Source organism: Camelus bactrianus, chromosome 5 (assembly GCF_048773025.1).
Source record: "Camelus bactrianus isolate YW-2024 breed Bactrian camel chromosome 5, ASM4877302v1, whole genome shotgun sequence".
Classification (NCBI taxonomy): Eukaryota; Metazoa; Chordata; class Mammalia; order Artiodactyla; family Camelidae; genus Camelus; species Camelus bactrianus.
Window position 1 is genome coordinate 54,246,621 of NC_133543.1, and position 18,535 is coordinate 54,265,155.

At 40.0% G+C, this 18,535-nt stretch overlaps 1 protein-coding gene, 1 long non-coding RNA gene and 1 other non-coding gene across 15 annotated transcripts in view; 2 read left to right on the forward strand and 1 right to left on the reverse strand.

Moving 5' to 3' along the window:
• MAP3K20 (mitogen-activated protein kinase kinase kinase 20) overlaps positions 1-16,142 on the forward strand; it is a 156,566-nt gene extending 140,424 nt beyond the window's left edge. For all 3 annotated transcript variants that reach the window (XM_074363894.1, XM_074363895.1, XM_074363896.1), the window contains exons 17-20: positions 3,667-3,783; positions 8,613-8,687; positions 11,334-11,484; positions 13,937-16,142. In XM_074363894.1, the coding sequence (XP_074219995.1) occupies positions 3,667-3,783; positions 8,613-8,687; positions 11,334-11,484; positions 13,937-14,637 (1,044 nt within the window). In that variant the 3' untranslated portion in view covers positions 14,638-16,142. The remainder of the gene's footprint in view (positions 1-3,666; positions 3,784-8,612; positions 8,688-11,333; positions 11,485-13,936) is intronic.
• Positions 1-18,535, reverse strand: part of LOC141577712 (uncharacterized) — a 79,849-nt gene that overhangs the window by 17,640 nt on the left and 43,674 nt on the right. For 6 of the 11 annotated variants that reach the window (XR_012507033.1, XR_012507031.1, XR_012507025.1 and 3 more), the window contains exons 5-8: positions 13,018-13,159; positions 10,293-10,432; positions 7,206-7,381; positions 723-1,094 (exon numbers count right to left, since the gene is read on the reverse strand). This is a non-coding gene — a long non-coding RNA (uncharacterized LOC141577712). Of the gene's footprint in view, positions 1-722; positions 1,095-4,099; positions 4,251-7,205; positions 7,382-10,292; positions 10,433-13,017; positions 13,160-18,535 lie in introns of all 11 variants that reach the window. The other 5 variants (XR_012507030.1, XR_012507026.1, XR_012507029.1 and 2 more) reach the window with 5 other exon arrangements.
• On the forward strand, positions 15,265-15,337 carry TRNAA-AGC (transfer RNA alanine (anticodon AGC)). The gene has a single exon. It is a non-coding gene; the product is annotated as a tRNA-Ala (tRNA).

The following is an 18,535-nucleotide window of genomic DNA, read 5'->3' on the forward strand; positions in this document are numbered from 1 at the left end:
TTTAAAGAATTCCCTTACTTTATTTGTAGATTGTTTTTCTTAACTAGACAACAATAAAATCACAGATACCCTGAAAATACCTAGGCGTTACGTCAAGGCCTTGACACATTAAGTCAGTAATTTGGGTGAACGCTGCCTATTCACTATCTCGCCCAGTTTGTAACAGTCAGTATCTGCTTTTTAATGAATGGATAATGCCCCTCTTGTCTTATAACTTCTCTGATTATAGTTTTATTGCTTCTGTAGCTATCTTTTATGGTTCAGGTAAAAGGCTTTCTTTCAGATAAGAGAAAAGAATTTAAAAAAAAAAGGTCTGTAAACCTAAATGTAGATCTTTGTTTCTCTGCATTGCACTTTGGGGAACAAAGAAGTAGTTGCTGTAGGGGAGGACCTGTGGCCACCTGCTTTTTTGATTTTATTAGTGAAATCTTCTCTGGTTTTCCTCCTTCCTGCCCATTGTCCTGGCCTCACTAAAGCATCCAGCGAGTCCATCCCGCCACCTTCCCAACTGCTGTTCCCTATGGGTATCTCCTCCCACTTTGCAGCCAGGCAGCCTTGTGCTAACCTGATCCCCCCTCCACCTCCACCACTTATTGGCCAGGAAACCCTAGAAAAATTGCTTCATCTGTCTCAGCCTCATTTTTCTCACTCACCTGATGGGAAAAGAAAGCGAACTTGCAGGGTCATTATGGATATCAAATAAAGTAGCACAGTGTAGGTACCTGACAACATGCCTCGAGCACCGGAAGCCCCTCCATGGCGTGGGTTCCCTCCCAGCAGCCCCTTGTCCACGCGGAGCTCCCCGGAGCCTGGGCACCGCCAGGTCTGATTTGGGACTGAGGTCATGGAGGCAAAGCAGAGGTGTTCAGACATTAGTACCGTAGTTCAGGGTCTTTTAACTGTGCTTTTGACTAAATTCCCAAATTTGACAGGCAAAAGAAATAGAACTAAGTAAACTCGTCTTTTCTAATGCTTTTTATTCCAGCCACTGCCTTGGGGAGGCTTTTGCTATTTCCAAGAAGAGCAATCATGACTCCAAAGAGTCTTTATCTTGACCAGTGATTTCGGGGCTCCCGTTGCTAGGGTAGCGGTGGCTGCAAAACAAAGAAATACTGAGAGGTTTGTCAATTCTGAGCAACTGGTTTGACTTATGTTAGCCAAGAGCTAGGTTTTCATGTTATTGAATAGACCTTTTCCATCACTAATGGGCTTTCCATCTTGTGAATGTGGTTGGGCCAAGACAGTCCCTCCCCCCAGGCCTGGGCCCTTCTTGGTTCTGCAGTGTGTCTAGAAGCTCTCCTAAAACATCCGGCTCCTCCAGCTTCCTGTTGAAGCCAACAGGTTTTCAACAGCCTCTTTGTTAGCACTCTTCCGTAACAATTTTGTCTGAGCCTGCTCGGGAAAACTTCCAGGTCTACTTGTATGAGAGCACGTTCTAATTTCAGCACATTAGGTGCTCAGAGCATTATCCTCAATCTCCCAGAATCCTTCATTCTTCAAATAACGTAAGAGAGAAGATGAATTTATGATCCAGGGGTCAAATGTGGTGCACAATCATGGATTTTCTTTTTCCTTCTAATTGCCTACACAGTGTATATCCTCCAACATTTTTATCATTAAATTTTTCATACAGCAAAGTTGAAAAAAATTTTATAGGAACTCTCGTTTACCCACCGCCTAGATTCAAGCATTAATATTTTATTCAACTTGCTTTATTACACATCTTTCCATATGTATATATATCCTTTTAGTTGTTCATCAACCCTTATTTTTTGATGCATTTCAAAGTAACTGGCAGATATCAGTACACTCTCTCCTAAATACTTCCATATGCTAGCGTTCAATACGAAATGCACACATCTTAAATGTATACACACATACATTTGCTGAGTTTTAACAAATGCATATACCTATATAACCCAAACCCCGATTAATAGAGTGTCAGTGCCCCCAGCAAACCCCCTCATGCCCCTTCCCAGTCAATCCCTGTCTGAAGCCGCAACCACTTTTCCACAGTAGATTAGTTTTGTCTGTTCTAGAAATTCATGTTAATGGAATCCTAAGTATGTTTTTTTTTTGTATAAGATTTCACTTACTAGATATACAATTGAATACTACTCAGCCATAAAAAAAAGAATGAAATAAAGTCATTTGCAGCAACATGCGTGGACCTAGAGATTATCATACTAAGTGAAGTTAAGCCAGACAGAGAAAAGACAAATATCATATGATATCACTTATATGTGGAACCTGAAAAAACAACACAAATGAACTTATTTACAAAACAGAAACAGATTCACAGACATAGAAAACAAACTTAACAGTTACCAAAGGAGAAGGAGGGGAAGGGATAAATTAGGAGTTTGGGATTAGCAGATACAAACTACTATATAAAATAAACAAGGTCCTATGATACAGCACAGAGAAGTATATTCAATAACTTGTAATAACCTATAATGAAAAGGAATATATATATAAAGATTTCATTCACTAGAATGCTTTTGTGATTTATCCCTGTTGTTGCATGCATCAATCATTTGTTCCTTTGTATTGCTGGGTAATATTCCATTCCATGCAATTACCACAGTTCATCCATTCTCCCGTTGACAAACACTTTGTTTCCAATTTTTTAGCTACTACGATAAAGCTGCTCACAACAATAAAAGTCTTTTTTGTCTTGAGTAACTACTTAGGAGTAGACTTTCTGGGATAGAATAGGTATAAGTTCAGTTTCACAATAAATTACCAAAACTTTTCCCAAAGTGATTTTGCCATTTACACTCCCACCAACAATCCAGTAGCTCCAAATCACAGCCAACATTTGATGTTATCAGTCTTAGCCATCTGGTGGGTATACAGTGATATCTCATTGTGGTTTTACTTTATATTCCCCTGGTGACTAATGGTGTAGAGCACTTTTTCATTACATTGTGGCTTACTGAAAATTTAATAAATATACCGTCATTAAAAAAAAAAATCAAGGTTTCTCTTACAAATCAGATATCCAACTTTTCATGACCCAGCAAGCCTAGGCTTATATTCCCACATGGGAAAAATTAACAGAAGCTGAGTGATGGCTGTGCCTTTAGGGCAGTTGCTCCTTAGACCTCCAGAATCCCTAACCCTTCCCATAACCCACCAGTGCTTGGGCCAACTATCAACAGCTATGCAGCCTCACATTTCCTGTTAAGAAGAAAGGGAGCTATTTCTTGAACCTATGTCATTGTCGATACTGGAAAAGTGAAAGGTAGATCCAGAGGGTCTTACATTTAAAAAAAAAAAAAAGTGTGAAGACTGCATTTCTTTGTGTCAGTGGAAAAATATTCCTACAATGTCCAGTATGTAAATTTAACGGGTCTATTTTGAAAGGTTACAATTTAAGGCTCTATAATGAAACTGCCTGGCTTCACTCATTTTTATCTGCCTGGCTCCTTTTAGGATGTTGAGTTTGCAACTCCTATAATAGAACACTTAGACTGATAAATGGTATCGCAAGACTGCCCCACCTGGGGGTTATTTAGAGATATAAAGAGATCTAATTTCATGTCCTTAAAAAACACACTCCAATAATACTTCATTTAGAATACTTCATGTGTTATAAAACATTGAGACTAAAAAAAAATTATTTTCCTTTCTCAAATTCTATAATTTTGCTTTTAATTCCAGGATTGTAAGTGGAAAATGTATATGGAGATGGATGGGGATGAAATTGCAATAACCTACATCAAAGATGTGACATTCAACACTAACCTACCTGATGCAGAGATTTTAAAGATGACAAAGGTAGGGTTCTATTTACAGCTTAAAAGCTTTTTTGAATTCACAGATCTCAAACAAAGACATTAAAATACCCCAGCAGTGTACTTTTGTGTTTGTGATGCTCACATGAGCTCAGCCTCAAGCTGGCTGTTGAAAGACACATTTTATTTAGCAGATTGAGATAATAGTTTTTTTTGTTAAAATTCCACTTATGCTGTGTGAACTAAAAAGTACCACAAAGAAGTGTTGTCTAATTTTTTTTAAACTTTCTTCTACATTTCTTTATGTGTATTCTGTCATTGATTAAAGGAAAGAAAATGCTAATAATGAAAATATTTACCTCAAATTCTGGGTCATTTTAAACTTGTAAAAACTTGTCAGGAGAAAGTCTTTCTTGGTTGTGTTCAGTTTCTTGAAGGACTGAGATGAGATTATTTGTGAGGTGCGCATTAAAGTCCTTGTGGCTTCCTTGAGTTCACACCTGTGAATTCCTGGAGTGGCCAGACAGCATCTTACTACTTTGGGGTCAGGGGTTGAGCATGCCCATTAAAACACTGAAGACAGACTTAGAGAAAGCTTAGCTTCTCTTCAAAACAGAAAAGTCAGTTCTGTCCAATTATGCTGAAAAAATGCATTTAAAGACTTCAAATTCAACATCTGTTTATGATAAAAACTCTCCAGAAAGTGGGCATAGAGGGAACATACCTCAATAAAACAAAGGCCATATATGACAAACCCACAGCAATCATCATATTCCATGGTGAAAAGCTGAAAGCATTTCCTCTAAGATCAGGAATCAGACAACGTTGCCCACTCTCACTTTTATTCAACATAGTTTTGGAAGTCCTAGCCACAGCAAGCAGAGAAGAAAAAGTTATAAAAGGAAACCAAACTGGAAAAGAAGTAAAACTGTCACTGTTTGCAGATGACATATTATACATAGAAAATGCTAAAGAGTCTACCAGAAAACCACTAGAGATCACCAATGAATTTGGTAAAGTTGCAAGATACAAAATTAATATACAGAAATCAGTTTCATTTCTATAAACTAACAATGAAATATCAGAAAAAGAAGTTAAGGTAACAATCCCATTTACCATCAAATCAAAAAGAATAAAATACCTAGGAATAAATCTACCCAAGGAGGCAAAAGACCTGTACTCCAAAAACTGTAAGATACTGATGAAGGAAATTGAAGACAACATAAACAAATGGAAACTTCTTGGACTGGAAGAATCAATATTGTTAAAATGGCCATACTACCCAAGGCAATGTACAGATTCAATGCAATCCCTATCAAATTACCAATGACATTTTTCACAGAGCTGGAACAAAAAATGTTAACATTTGTATGGAAGCACAAAAGACCCTGAATAGCTAAAACAATCTTGCAAAAGAATGGAATCATGCTCCCTGACTTCAGACTGTACTACAAGCTACAGTAATCAAAACAGTATGGTACTGGCACAAAAACAGACACATAGATCAATGGAACAGGATAGAAAGTCCAGAAATAAATCCATGCACTTATGGTCAATTAATCTACAACAAAGGAGGCAAGAATACACAATGAAGAAAAGACAGTCTCTTCAACAAATGGTGCTGGGAAAACTGGACAGCTACCTGTAAAAGACAAAATTATAGCATTCTCTAATACCATATACAAAAATAAACTCAAAATGGATTAAAGACCTAAATGTAAGACCAGATACTATAAAACTCCTAGAGGAAAACATAGGCAGAACATTCTGACATAAATCACAGCAACATTTCTTTGGATCCATCTCCTAGAGTAATGGAAACAAAAACAAAAATAAACAAATGGGATCTAATTAAACTTAAAAGCTTTTGCACAGAAAAGGAAACCATAAACAAAATGAAAAGACAACCTACAGAATGGGAGAAAATATTTGCAAATGATGTGACTGACAAGGGGCTAATTTCCAAAATACACAAACTGCTCATACAGCTTAATAAAAAAAAACAAGAACAAAAAACAAGCAACCCAATCAAAAAATGGGCAGAAGACCTAAATAGACATCTCTCCAAAGAAGACATACAGACGGCCAACAGGCACATGAAAAGATGCTCAACATCACTAATTATTAGAGAAATGCAAATCAAAACTACAATGATACCTCACCTCACACCAGTCAGAATGGCCATCATTAAAAAGTCAACAAACGATAAATGCTAGAGAGGATGCGGAGAAAAGGCAACCGTTCTACACTGTTGGTGCAAATGTAAATTGGTGCAGCCACTATGGAAAAAAGTATGGAGGTTCCTTAAAAAACTAAAAATAGATTTGCTGTATGATCCTGGGCATATAGCCAGAGAAAAATATAATTCAAAAAGACACATGCACCCCAATGTTTATAGCAGCACTATTTACAATAGCCAAGACATGGAAACAACCCAAATGTCCATTGGCAGATAACCGGATAAAGAAGATGTGGTATACATACATACATACACACACACACACACACACACACAGGAGTATTACTCAACCGTTAAAAAGAATGAAACAATGCCATCTGCAACAATGTAGGTGGACCTAAAGATTATCACATTAAGTGAAGTAAGTCAGACAGAGAAAGACAAACATCGTACGATATCACTCATATATGGAATCTGAATAAATGATATAAATCTTATTTACAAACCAAAAATAGACTTATGGACATAGAAAACAAACTATGGTTACCAAAGGGAAAAGGGAAGGGGAGGGATAAATTAGGAATTTGGGATTAACAGATACACATTACAATATATAAAATAGACATCAAGGACCTACTATATAGCACAGGGAAATATATACTAAATATACTAAAATTTTTTTTTACAGCACAGTGTCTCAGTCTTACATATACATACATATATTCGTTTTCATATTTTTTTCCATTAAGCTCAATTTCTTGTAATAACATATAATGGAAAAGAATCTGAAAAATCTATTTATATGTATGTTTATATATATAACTGAATTGCTTTGGTGTACACATGAATCTAACATTGTACACCAATTGCATGTCAATTTTAAAAAATAAGAAATAAATAACAATTTAGCCACTAAAAAATATATATATACTTCAATTGTAGAAGGTCAGCACTCAGGTAAATAACCATGATGTCAATAGGACAGTCACCCTAAACCTCACACAGCCATCAACTCTAGCGCACTATTGACTGTGTATTTGGTTTCAGTGAAGAAACTGGGGCTGGCAGCAAAGAAGAGCCATGGTACAAACATAAGTGGGGAAGTGAAAGTCTTCAAAGCCACAGCATTAAACTTGCAAATGCGTTCCCTTCCCAGGCATAAGGCTGCTCACCGCCCAAGTCCTTCTAATTGACAAGCCTATTCATTAAGTATATTGACACTCATTGTTGGATTGCCCCGAGTAGCTGGAAGTTATGTCAGTGGTGTCATCAACGGTGTTACTTACCCGTAACAGTTGTGATCTACTTTCTTCTTTCCCTTACTCTGTTGGGATGTGCTGAGTTTTGATGTCTTGGAGACTAGACACACTTTCTCTTTCCTCCCCACCTGTGCCATCTCTTGTTGCTGCCAGTTACTTGTGGCTTCAGTGTCACTGAGAAGCAAGATCCAAATCTTTGCCTGCTAACAGAAGGAAGTCACTCGCAGTAAAAAATAACAGGGTGGAGTTATAAAGCTGAATACATGTGTTTTTGTTCTAAGGCCATATGTGCATTCCAGAGGCACCGTATCTTCTGCAAAATCACGCACCAATGTTAACAGAACTTGTAAGAAAATTAAGATTGAAGCAGACCATTCAAAATCTGTAGAACTTTTTAACATCAACAGAAACAATAAAAATTCGTTAAAGAAGGAAAAAAAAAAAAACAGGGAAGATCAGTTCTTGCCACAGGAAAGACTAGAAGTTGCTCTACACCCAGACCAACTTTGTCACAAACTATCCTACCTCCTGTCTGTTCTAAGGGCCCATTTATTCTTCCTAAAGATCATTTACTCTCCCCTGAGAGGCCTACATCCCCTACTTCCCCTTTCTCTATTAAAATGGCATTTAATCCTGAATTCTTTGACTTCCTCATTTTCCCCTGGGTATCTCCCATGTATACATGAGTTATATATGTTAATAAACTTGTCTTTGTTTTTCTCTTGTTTAAAAAACATGAAGAGCCCAGTTAAATCTCTTCTGCATTTGCTTTCTGCCTGTCTCGTCTCCTGGCCAGTCCAGTCATTTGCAGCCTTAAACCTGAAATGAAGGGTTGCGGGGGGAGGGAAGAGAGTGGCTATTCACTTCTAATAAAGACCATTTTTATCAAACTTAAAATAGGATCCAAAGCACAGGCTTCTTCATTACTCCTATATTTTAATACAGTGGGGAAACATCTCCGCAGTTTCACTGGCACCCACAGCTGTGCTGGAGAGCCTGACGTAGCCGGAAAGCAGAGCGGTTATTGAAGCCGCTGAACCAGCCACTGCTTGTACCAAAAAAAAAAAAAAAAAGGCACTTTGGGTCTTCTTATATTTTTAAGGCTTTCTGCTGAGGCTTCAAAACATTAGCATGAGTTACTTGAGTGATGTATCAGAAAAGAGAAGATGGTAAACAGGTAGTCTTGGTTGTCCACAAACATATGAAAAGATGTCTTATGAAAACCAAAACCCAAAACATCAGACATTACCCTTTTGTGAGTAATTACGTGTGAACCAACATGACTGTCCTCGTAATCTGACATTATGGCTTTCATGGTAACCCAGCCTCAGACCCTCTTTGCCAACTGTGTACAGCAAAGCCGGCCTCAGAAACTGACACCGTAGCAGGGTGGGCTGTGTCACGGCATTACACCATCCCACTTTTGTCTTTCAGCCCCCGTTTGTAATGGAGAAGTGGATGGTAGGAATAATGGAAAATCAGACTGTAGAATGCACTGTCACATACGAGGTAAGTTTGTGGGGGGTGGCTGGTGGCCTCAGCATCAGTTTCCCAGTAGAGATTTATTTGCTCCCCTCAGAGTACTTAAAAGTTATTGGAAAAGAAACTATTTAATCAACATGAATATAGGAAGATCAATGTAATTACTCTAACAGAGTGTTGGGAAGGAATGAGAACAGGATACACCTACCTGGAGACTGAGGGAGTAATTCATTCATTCATCACCTAGCGATTGAGCCCCCTCTACACACCACGTACGTACGCATGTGTGAGGTACCCGGGACACCGAACAGTGACCAGCCAAACAGAGTGTTGCCGTCTTGATGCTTAGAGTTTAAGGGTGAGGGTAGATCAGTGATTCTTTTTTGGGGGGCAGGGGTAATTGGGTTTATTTATGTTTTTTTAAATGGAGGTACTGGGGATTGAACCCAGGACCTTGTGCATGCTAAGCACGCGCTCTACTACCGAGCTATACCCCCACCCCCAGATCAGTGATTCTTCACAAGGACAGAGTACAACTTCTGCTACCACCTGGGGGTAAGGAGAGGATGATCTATCAAAGCCAAATTCCATGTATTTTGTATATGGACAAAGGAAAAAGTTATACTTTAGAAAAATGTGCTATTAAAGTTAAAATTCAGACATTTAACAAATACCTGCCCAAGGGTGCTATTCTGTGATTAGGATAGACTAAATCTATACCTTCTCAAGGAGGCTTATACTCCAGTGGAGGGGGGGTATAGATAATAAATAGGTAACAAATAAATAGGTAACGTCAGAGAGTGATAACCAGAAAATAGTGAGACGTGGGGCATTAGATTGGGTGGTCAGGGAAGGCCCCTTCTCTGAGGGGGAGGCGGCAAGAAACAGCAGAAGAAAGGCCAGTGCAAGTTCCTGAGGCACAGCGGGCGGGACAAAGTTGGCAGGGTGGGCAGGGCCCATCACAGAGCCAGGGATGGGGCTGGGGCCCCGCAAGGAGTTTGGATTTACTGTAAGCACCGTGGGAAGCCAATGGGTGTTTGAAGCAGTCTACTGCTTAGAAAGATCTACTGTTTTAAAAATCAGCAAGAAATCTCATGGGTGGGCATCTGCTTCACAAAATAGTGAAACCCTGAAGGATGGGGCTGGAAGGACACAGGTGTCGCACAGTCTCGGCACACTTGGAGATATTAATGTGCACCCACCGTCAATAAGACATGCACTTCATTTGTTCATTCACTTATTCATTCAAAAAACATTTAGTCAGGATCTACCATGACCTAAGCACAAGACCACCTTAAACCTGTGTTAGCTCATTAACTTTGTGCAAATACTCAAAGATAAGGGAGCACCGTTTTCACTTGGTAGCTAGGCAAAACGGAGAGATGGAAGGGAGTCCCAGAGTTTAGGCTGTCAAGACAGAGTCGGTGGAATCACACCCAGGTCCCCTGACTGTGAATACAGTTTCCGCTCTTCTTCAGCTGCCCTAGCTCTTCCTTTCCCAGCAGCAAGGTGAAGGAAGTCAGCCACAAACTGGACTTCATGCACTGCTGCATTGGGATGGGCTTCTGAGCTGCCAGGGTTCAGCACCTTAACATTAACATTAGCAATCCAAACCCTGGCCAGTCCCCTTACCCAGGGCAGCGCGATGCTGGAAGCCAGTTAGGATGAATAGCAGTGAGTTATCCTCACCAGCCAGGCTGCGCTGTTCGTCCGGGATGAGGCACCTGGGAAGCAGCATTCTTTGTCAAGGTGTTGCTTGCAGGGCACTGAACCTAAGAAGTTAATTGGTATTGGAATCTGGACTGTTCTGGAGCCTGCTGACCAGTCCCCAGTTCCAAGGAAAAGCCTTCTTTTCAGTAACTGGACGGTCACATAGTCAGTGTTCACCTCTGCCTACCTTTGGGCTGGAGACACACCACTCCACGTCCTTCCTTCTCTTGCTCTCTCCCCTGCCTTTCCCGCCTCCTCCTCAGACTCCATGACGATTTGCTATGCTACTTGTGTCCCACTTCAGGGTTGTGTTTGTTGTTGTTGTTTTGTTTATTGTCATAAACTTATCAAATCCTGAGAGGCTCTTCAATCTAATCTGATTTGTGTCACCTAGTGATGGGGGGGGTCATAGGACAAGGAAAGTGGTGTGTCTCGATCTAGTGTCCTCCTTGTTCTAATCCTTATTCTTAACGCTCTCCTGCCTCACTTTGGCATCTGTTACCCCGCGCCCTCCATGGGGGTAATAGTCCCGCCAGCCTACCTACTCTCACCCCATCACCCAGGTGATCACAGGCAGTCTTGGGCAAAATAGTGGCCAGATTTTTGTTTATTCAACAAAATATCTGTTTTCAACTTCTGTAAGCAAAAGCCAAGTTGTTTTTCATTATTTATTAAACAAAGAGGTAATTTGAGACTTGCCAACTATAATAAATTCTGGGAATAAATAAAAACTACCTTTTTAACTACTACTACTATAATCCACTAAGCAATAAAGCGGTTAAAATTTTTCTTCTAATCAGGTTACATGTTGAGGCAAACCGTGCAAATATCTTACCTAGCGCATTATGATAGTGTTCTAAGGAGTTACACTGAAGGGATAGGATAACCTGATTTTCCTTCCTTTCCTTCCTATTTTATAAGCATGTGGATGTCTGGTTGTGTGTGTGTTTTGTTTTTAAACAGAGCGATGTGAGAGCTCCAAAAAGCACGAAACACATCCATTTGATTCAGTGGAGTAGAACGAAACCTCAGGATGAAGTGAAAGCCGTCCAGCTTGCCATTCAGACGTTATTCCCCAGCTCAGACGGCAACCCTGGGAGCAGGTCTGACTCAGGTAAGTCAGCCGTGCACCAGACGGCTTCCAAAGCCGAGAAGTCAGATTCTCACACCAGGGTAAGTGTCAGTCTGTGAACTGATACAATACTTCCTTTTTCTATTTGCAGACTATTGGCTTCATAAACAGATTATATGGAAAGGAGTATTTATGGGCTTATGAGTAAGAGCATGTTATAACAAAGTTCAATCTTTGGGATAACTATCATAGAAGATGAAAATTAATGTTCTTTATGTTATATTGGTAAATAAAAATATGCATGTATATTTATACACATGATATAGATTTAGTGTCCAAAATTGTAGCTAAAGATAAGAATCACCTTCCACGTCCAACAAACATTCCCATGAAATCACTGCGATCGCTATTGCTGGGGCAGCCTCTTGAGTCCTGTGCACCACAGATCCATCAAAGAGTAAGAAGGCAAGGGGAGGGTATAGCTCAGTGGTAAAGTGTGTGCTTAGCATACTCAAGGTCATGGGTTCAATCCCCAGTACCTCCATTTATAAATAAATAAATAAACCTAATTAGCACCCCCCCCACCGCCCCAAACAAAATAAAGAAAGATAGGGGAGAGGAGGGAGGGGGAAAATAAAGGTAAAAGAGGAAGGGAGGAAAGAGAAACACATCTGCTAATCAGACCAGAAATACATGTTCTATGATCAGTGCCTTTTTCTCCCCCAATAAGAAAATACACTTGAGAAGCCCTGTGAGAAGGTTCTTTGGTGGCATGGAAACCAAGTGCCCCGCTCGCTAGTGTCACCAGTTGTGAGAGCCTCGCTCTGTGTCTTCACCTTAAGGACTGGCTTGCCAAGCAGCCTAGGTGTTTTTAAATGCCCACCAACCAAGGGCCCCCAGATCCTGGACAGTACTCTAAAACTACCAGCATTTGGTTTTTGACAGCATGCTGGTCAACACAGTTGATTTGGTTATTTTCTTTCTTATTCTCAAGTTCTTAAACCACAGATTTTAACTATAATGAAATGTATTGTCTTCCATAACAAGAAGTCCAAAGGTAAGCTGGGCTCCAGGTGCAGTAGGATAAACCGCTCAGCCACGTTAAGGATGCGAAGTGAGCCTTTCCTTCTTTCCACTTTGCCATCCTTAACGTGTTGCCTTTGCCCTCAGCCTAGCTCCGCTCGTGTCCACAATCATCACGTAAAGATAGGATAACGCCCACAGGAAACAGGAGGTCACTCATGTGCAGGAGTGAGAAAGACTTGCTTAGAAACACCCTGCAGACTACCTTTCAGGTCACTTTGGCCAGAGCTGAGCGACTTGTCCAGTCCTAAACACAACATCGCTATACCTGGCTTAGACCATCAGAGTCTGCCTTAGAGCCAGAATGTGGTCAGCTTCCCCGAGGCCCATGGCCTCATAGAGGGGTTGGACACTAAACAGAATCGAGGTTCTGTTGGGGGCTAAGATTTCAGAGAAGTCAAAGTGAAGGAAAGAGGGCATATGATGGCTGAATGAAGCCTGTGAGGAACGTCTGAACCCAGGAGGTCGCCTGTATCTGGACGAGTCACTCACCTGAGAGGCATGGGTCAACTGGGCAGAGCAGTGAGGGAGGTGAGCATGCTCTGTCTCTCCCCCGAAGCTTCACCTGCACAAGCAGGGTGGGAGTAGCTCCAGGAAGACTCTGGGGAACTGGAGAATGTGGGCGATTCAGGCCCTGGGGGAGACAGAGAGGATCCTAGGTGTGAGGAACTTGCCTACTCATTGAAATATAGCTTCCTAAATGGCTCGTTAATTAACCATTTTATTTTACCATAATTTCTTCCTGTTCGCCATCAAGCTTTATTTTTTTCATGCAGAAAACATTTCTTATTCTTGAACTTCAGGAATCTCTCCTCTGGAGAGATGAACTGTCTTTCTCCCAATCTCTAAGCTGTCTCAGCCATTAGAACCCAATTTCTTTCATCTGCAGTTAGGGTTCTTGAGGATTTAAAAGTGCTGGTTGGTGAAAAAAAAAAAAGCTTTTTGTTTACTAAACATGCCTCTGCCATCTAAACACACTTAAAGATCAATTTCTAGAAGCAATGACATGGCTAAGTGGAAAGAAGATGGAATTTTGATGCAGAAGGACCTGGGATTATTAACTGAGTGACATGGGTCCAATTACTTGATCTCTCAAGCTTGGTTCTCCTCATTTATAGAATGGTATTAGTACTGACCTGAGAAGATTTTTGGAGGATTACATGAGATACCGTAAGGAAACCCTTTGGAACAGTGTCTCCATATAGCATAAATTCAGTAAGTGTAAGTGCCCGTATTTTTTAGGAATTATTTATAATAATAAAGGAAATGTCCTTACACTGAGCCTAGAATTCCTATGAATGGTAAAGCTTAGAGCTTCCCAAACAGGCTGAATTATCCTGAGACAGGCTTATGAATTAGGCATGCAGCTTTACTGTGGCTTCAAAGATGCTCATTTCCATTTCTTCTGCAGGTGCTGATTGCCAGTGGTTAGATACCCTCAGGATGCGGCAGATTGCATCCAACACTTCTTTACAGCGCTCCCAGAGCAACCCCATCCTCGGGTCACAATTCTTCCCCTACTTCAATGACCAGGACTCCTACGCTGCTGCTGTGAGGCGGACCCAGGTGCCCATTAAGTATCAACAGATTACACCTGTAAACCAGTCCAGAAGCTCCTCTCCTACTCAGTATGGACTGACCAAAAACTTTTCTTCTCTGCATCTCAACTCCAGGGATAGTGGCTTTTCCAGTCTTAATACTGCCAACTCTTTAGAGAGGGGTCGATACTCAGGTAGAAGCAGGAACAAATACGATCGTGGTAGCCTATCACTCAATTCTTCTCCCAGAGGAAGATACAGTGGGAAAAGTCAGCCTTCCACACCTTCAAGAGAAAGATACTCTGGAAAATTCTCCAGGGTTTCTCAGTCAGCCCTCAATGCTCACCAGTCACCTGACTTGAAGAGAAGCCCAAATGACCCCCATCAGCCCAGGACCATCCCAGGGATGCCTCTGTGCACTGACACGAACTCAAGAGCCGGGGAAGAGGAGGGCAAGGTCAGCGAAGGGGGATGGACAAAGGTGGAATACCGGAAGAAGCCCCACAGGCCCTCCCCTGCCAAGACCACCAGAGAGAGGCCCAGAGGAAACTACCGTGGAAAGAGAAACTTTTGATGATTTGAGCTAGTTGAGTTTTTCTTAGCAGGGTTTTTCTTAATGTAATAGAATTTGACAACGTGATGCCTTCCGGTAGAATTAACCAAAAGACGACGTTTCCATTTTTTGGATTTGGGAAATACCTTCTAAGTGAGACTATAGCCAAAACAGACCCAAAGTGATGGATGTGGGTCATCCAGTGTAGGGAACTAGATTTAAACATAACTCTATGTATTCTTTGCCCTGAGTTAACACCTTTAGAGGAGGGACTATACCATCTTATTACCCTAACCGCTGCCGTTTTGGTTAGAAGAGGGTAAGGTTAAATGGAGAAACTTGTCTTAAATGGGGCACTCATCTTAGGTACAAAATTTAAGGGGGAACCAAAAAGCTCATTAATCAAGATAAATACTATTCTCATGCAATATTTACATACATGAAAATCAATGCAAAAATTTGTGATAAAGAAAAAATTGAAATTCTAGATAAAGACAAGGTCAGTATTACTGATTTTTCCTTTTGTCTAAGGCTCCAGTATGGCTTGGCAATGCACTGTTACTGATCCTGTCTGTATTTAAATTTTTGATATTTTGTTCATCATGAATTTTTTGCATTAATTTTCTCTTTTAAAAATACTGCCTTGGGGGAGGGTATAGCTCAGTGGTAGAGTGTGTGCTTAGCATGCACAAGGTCCTGGGTTCAATCCCCAGTACCTCCACTAAAAAATAAAGTAAAAAATTAATTTAAAAATACATAAAGAAACCTAATCCCCCCCCCAAAAAAACCCAAAACAAAAACAAACAAAAAAATACTGCCTTAGAATATCATTTGTCTTGATTACTGAGGCAGAGGTTTGTTTTTTTTTTTTTAATGCCTCCTCAAATTTTGTGGCCAAGGCAAGTGCCTCACTTGCCTTAGCCAATCTCCACACTGCTGGTTATTATTTATTTTAGTAAGATATTTGGGTTTTTATAACCATCAGAGCTGAACTGATTTGGCTCTTCATTTCTAGGCAATAAAAAAGTTACTGAACTTAATATTGATTGTGATATATATCCCATTCATTAAGACTCATCAGAAACCAAAACCCAAGCTACCTAGCAGATTTGTAGTTCTTTCTTTCCCAATACTCCCACAGACTGCCCTCGAATATTAATTTTCTACATTTTACCAAAGGAGGAGCTAAGAGGGGGAGACAACAATCTATAAAGTCCTCTTGGGCTGTCAGAACTCTAAAGTCTAAAAGAAAACAGAACAGGGTAATAACGTCACAAGCTAAAAGCCAGAGAAATTTAAAATTACCAACATCCTTGTTAGAGCAAGACAGTAAATACCATCCTTGCAGCCAAAGCTCTAAGCAGCTGGGCGGGTAAAGAGGTGCATGGTGTGGGTGGGAGGAAACTGCCTGCAGTTTAGGACAGGAATTGTGGGAGCCAGCTTGGGAAATTCTTGTATTTTACAAGTCAAAAAGTCAGGTGGCAACAAACTTGTATGTCAAATGAATAAATGTTACTTTCAATATATTCCAAGATTCTGTTCAACATTCACTAGCCCTGAACATCAAGTGTCCTCTGCCCTGCATAGGATTCTCAGTGCTCTGCAGAAACCCACATGACACACTGATAATTCTGTGGGGTTGAGTTCTCTTTTAATAGAAACCCGTCATCAAGTCATCAAGTACGTGTGTATATTCCCAGAGTAGCTGCCCTGCTCTATTACAGTGCCTGGGGCCTGGTGGGGAAAACTGTATCTGTATATCATTAAAGTCAAGGTTATAGGAAATGACCTTTACTTGCAAAAGAAACTGTGACCCAAACGTCAATCCAACCACTCAACTGTATAACTCTTATTGTCTGCCATCTGCATTTACAAGCAGAAGAGATGGGAAATGGTGACATCAGACAGCGAGGTCCTCTTTTCTGCCATGGATAACCAGCTTCTAAGGTTTTAAGCTCCACTGTGATCCATTCTCACAAAGCTTATATCAACCATAGTCCGTTTTCAATTTTTTTTTCCGCTTTGTCCTTTGTTCATGGTTAAATTTTTTAAAAAGTGGGCTAATACAAAGTATGCTATCTTAATAGCATGCTGCTTCCAAATAAGCAACAAAATATTTTCTCTGATTAGAATTTTTGGATAAGTAGCTAAGCAGAGTCATAACTGAGTCACTCTGATGGGAACACAAAGTATGGCTTTCATTATTAAACAAAATATGCATTCTAGGGAATTATTTAAGACTCTAGTTTAAAAGGTGTTGTGCCAATGATGGCTCATCTCATGCTGTTTCCCCTCTTCTTGCTTTCCTGGGCTAGCGATTAGAGAATGCAAGTTGGTAGTAAAATGACTTAATGACCTCATTCCTAGCCAGTGTCGTAGCTGCTCACAAAGAGGTTATTGCAACAGTGCACAAAACTGACCACTTTATAATATCTCATGAAAAAACACTTGTCACATCAATGCTCCCAGTCAAAACAAAAATAAGAACATCTAGAGTCTGCTTCTTGTCTATAAAGAAATAATATAAGAGTTATATTAAAAAAGATAAGATGTTATCTTTTTTTTTTTTTTTTTTGATGCTTATTCAAAAATTGCTTACCAGGCTGAAAGATGAATGTAAGTCAAGGACAGAGCAAGGATTAACAGGATTTTTTTTTTCTATCAAGTTAAATCAGTTGCGAGAGGCTGAGATAATGCCAAAACAAACAAACAAAAAACACAAACAAATAACCCACCACGGATATTTAAGAGAAAAAAATTATGGTAGAAACAAATTAAGAAAGTATATCTTGAGTTGGGTACCTCTAAGTGTGCGGATAGGGTAGACCATCAGCAGGCTTCCAGTCAAATCTGGAACAGCTAAATCTATACCGATTGCTACCAAAGAGGCAGTCGTTACTCCAGGCATGGCCCAGATGAAGCAGGATGTTTTCCTCTTTGCACAGTCACTAGATGAGCAGCAATTCTATAGAACTAACCTGAATAACTGAATAGTCCCAAATATGTAAAGGAGAACAGGAGATTATTTATCAAGGATACTTTAGAAATGAATATAACCTGGAGATTGTTTTCAACCAAGTCAAGAGTATAGTTCATAAAAATAATAAAAATCAAACTGCAGTGTTTAAAAGTATCCACAGTAAAATTTAGAACAGTAAAATCTGACCTGGGATAATTGGATTAAGAAACAATAGCCACAAAAGAAGACTCACAGCAGCACAAATGGCAACTGGTAAAATTTGGTATGAACAACAGAAAAATTGGTGTATAAAGTCTTCATTGTAAAATTTACATTGGAAAGAACTGATCCCATGGGGGGGATAAATCAGTACAAAAAAAAACTTAATAGAAAAATGGGAAATGATTTTATTATGTTAGATAGAATGTCAGGGAATTAAGTTGATATAATGACATTCTTTCTTGATAAAAACATTTCTCAGTAGTTATATAGTTCTGATTACAGTATTTTATCCATCAAAAAAGAGTCAAAATGTCATAGGTTCAAAACATCCTGGACATAGCTCAGAGCACTCTGACTTAACTGCAACTGTTCCAGTTTGGAAATACCAAATATTTTATAAGCCTTCTAAGTATCTTCTCTATAACCTATCATTTCACCTCAGCATGCTGGTACAGATACGGCATGCTTCTGAAACTCTGGCTCTCAGAAGCAGCTCAGTTACAAGATGCCATAATTTGCTTGTGCCAACGTGTTCAGGATGCAACATCATTGAAGTTTTAAATCTGAGGCACTACAGTTAAGAGGCTTATAAAATCTCCTGCCGTCCCTGGATTTGAGAAGCTGCAGTTAAGCCAGGATGGCCTGGGGAAGTCAGAGCATAAAACCTGGACCCAGCTCAGCCTATTTGCTGCTACTGGAACTGGTTGATGAGATTGCAGAGGTGGGCAAAAATGCCAG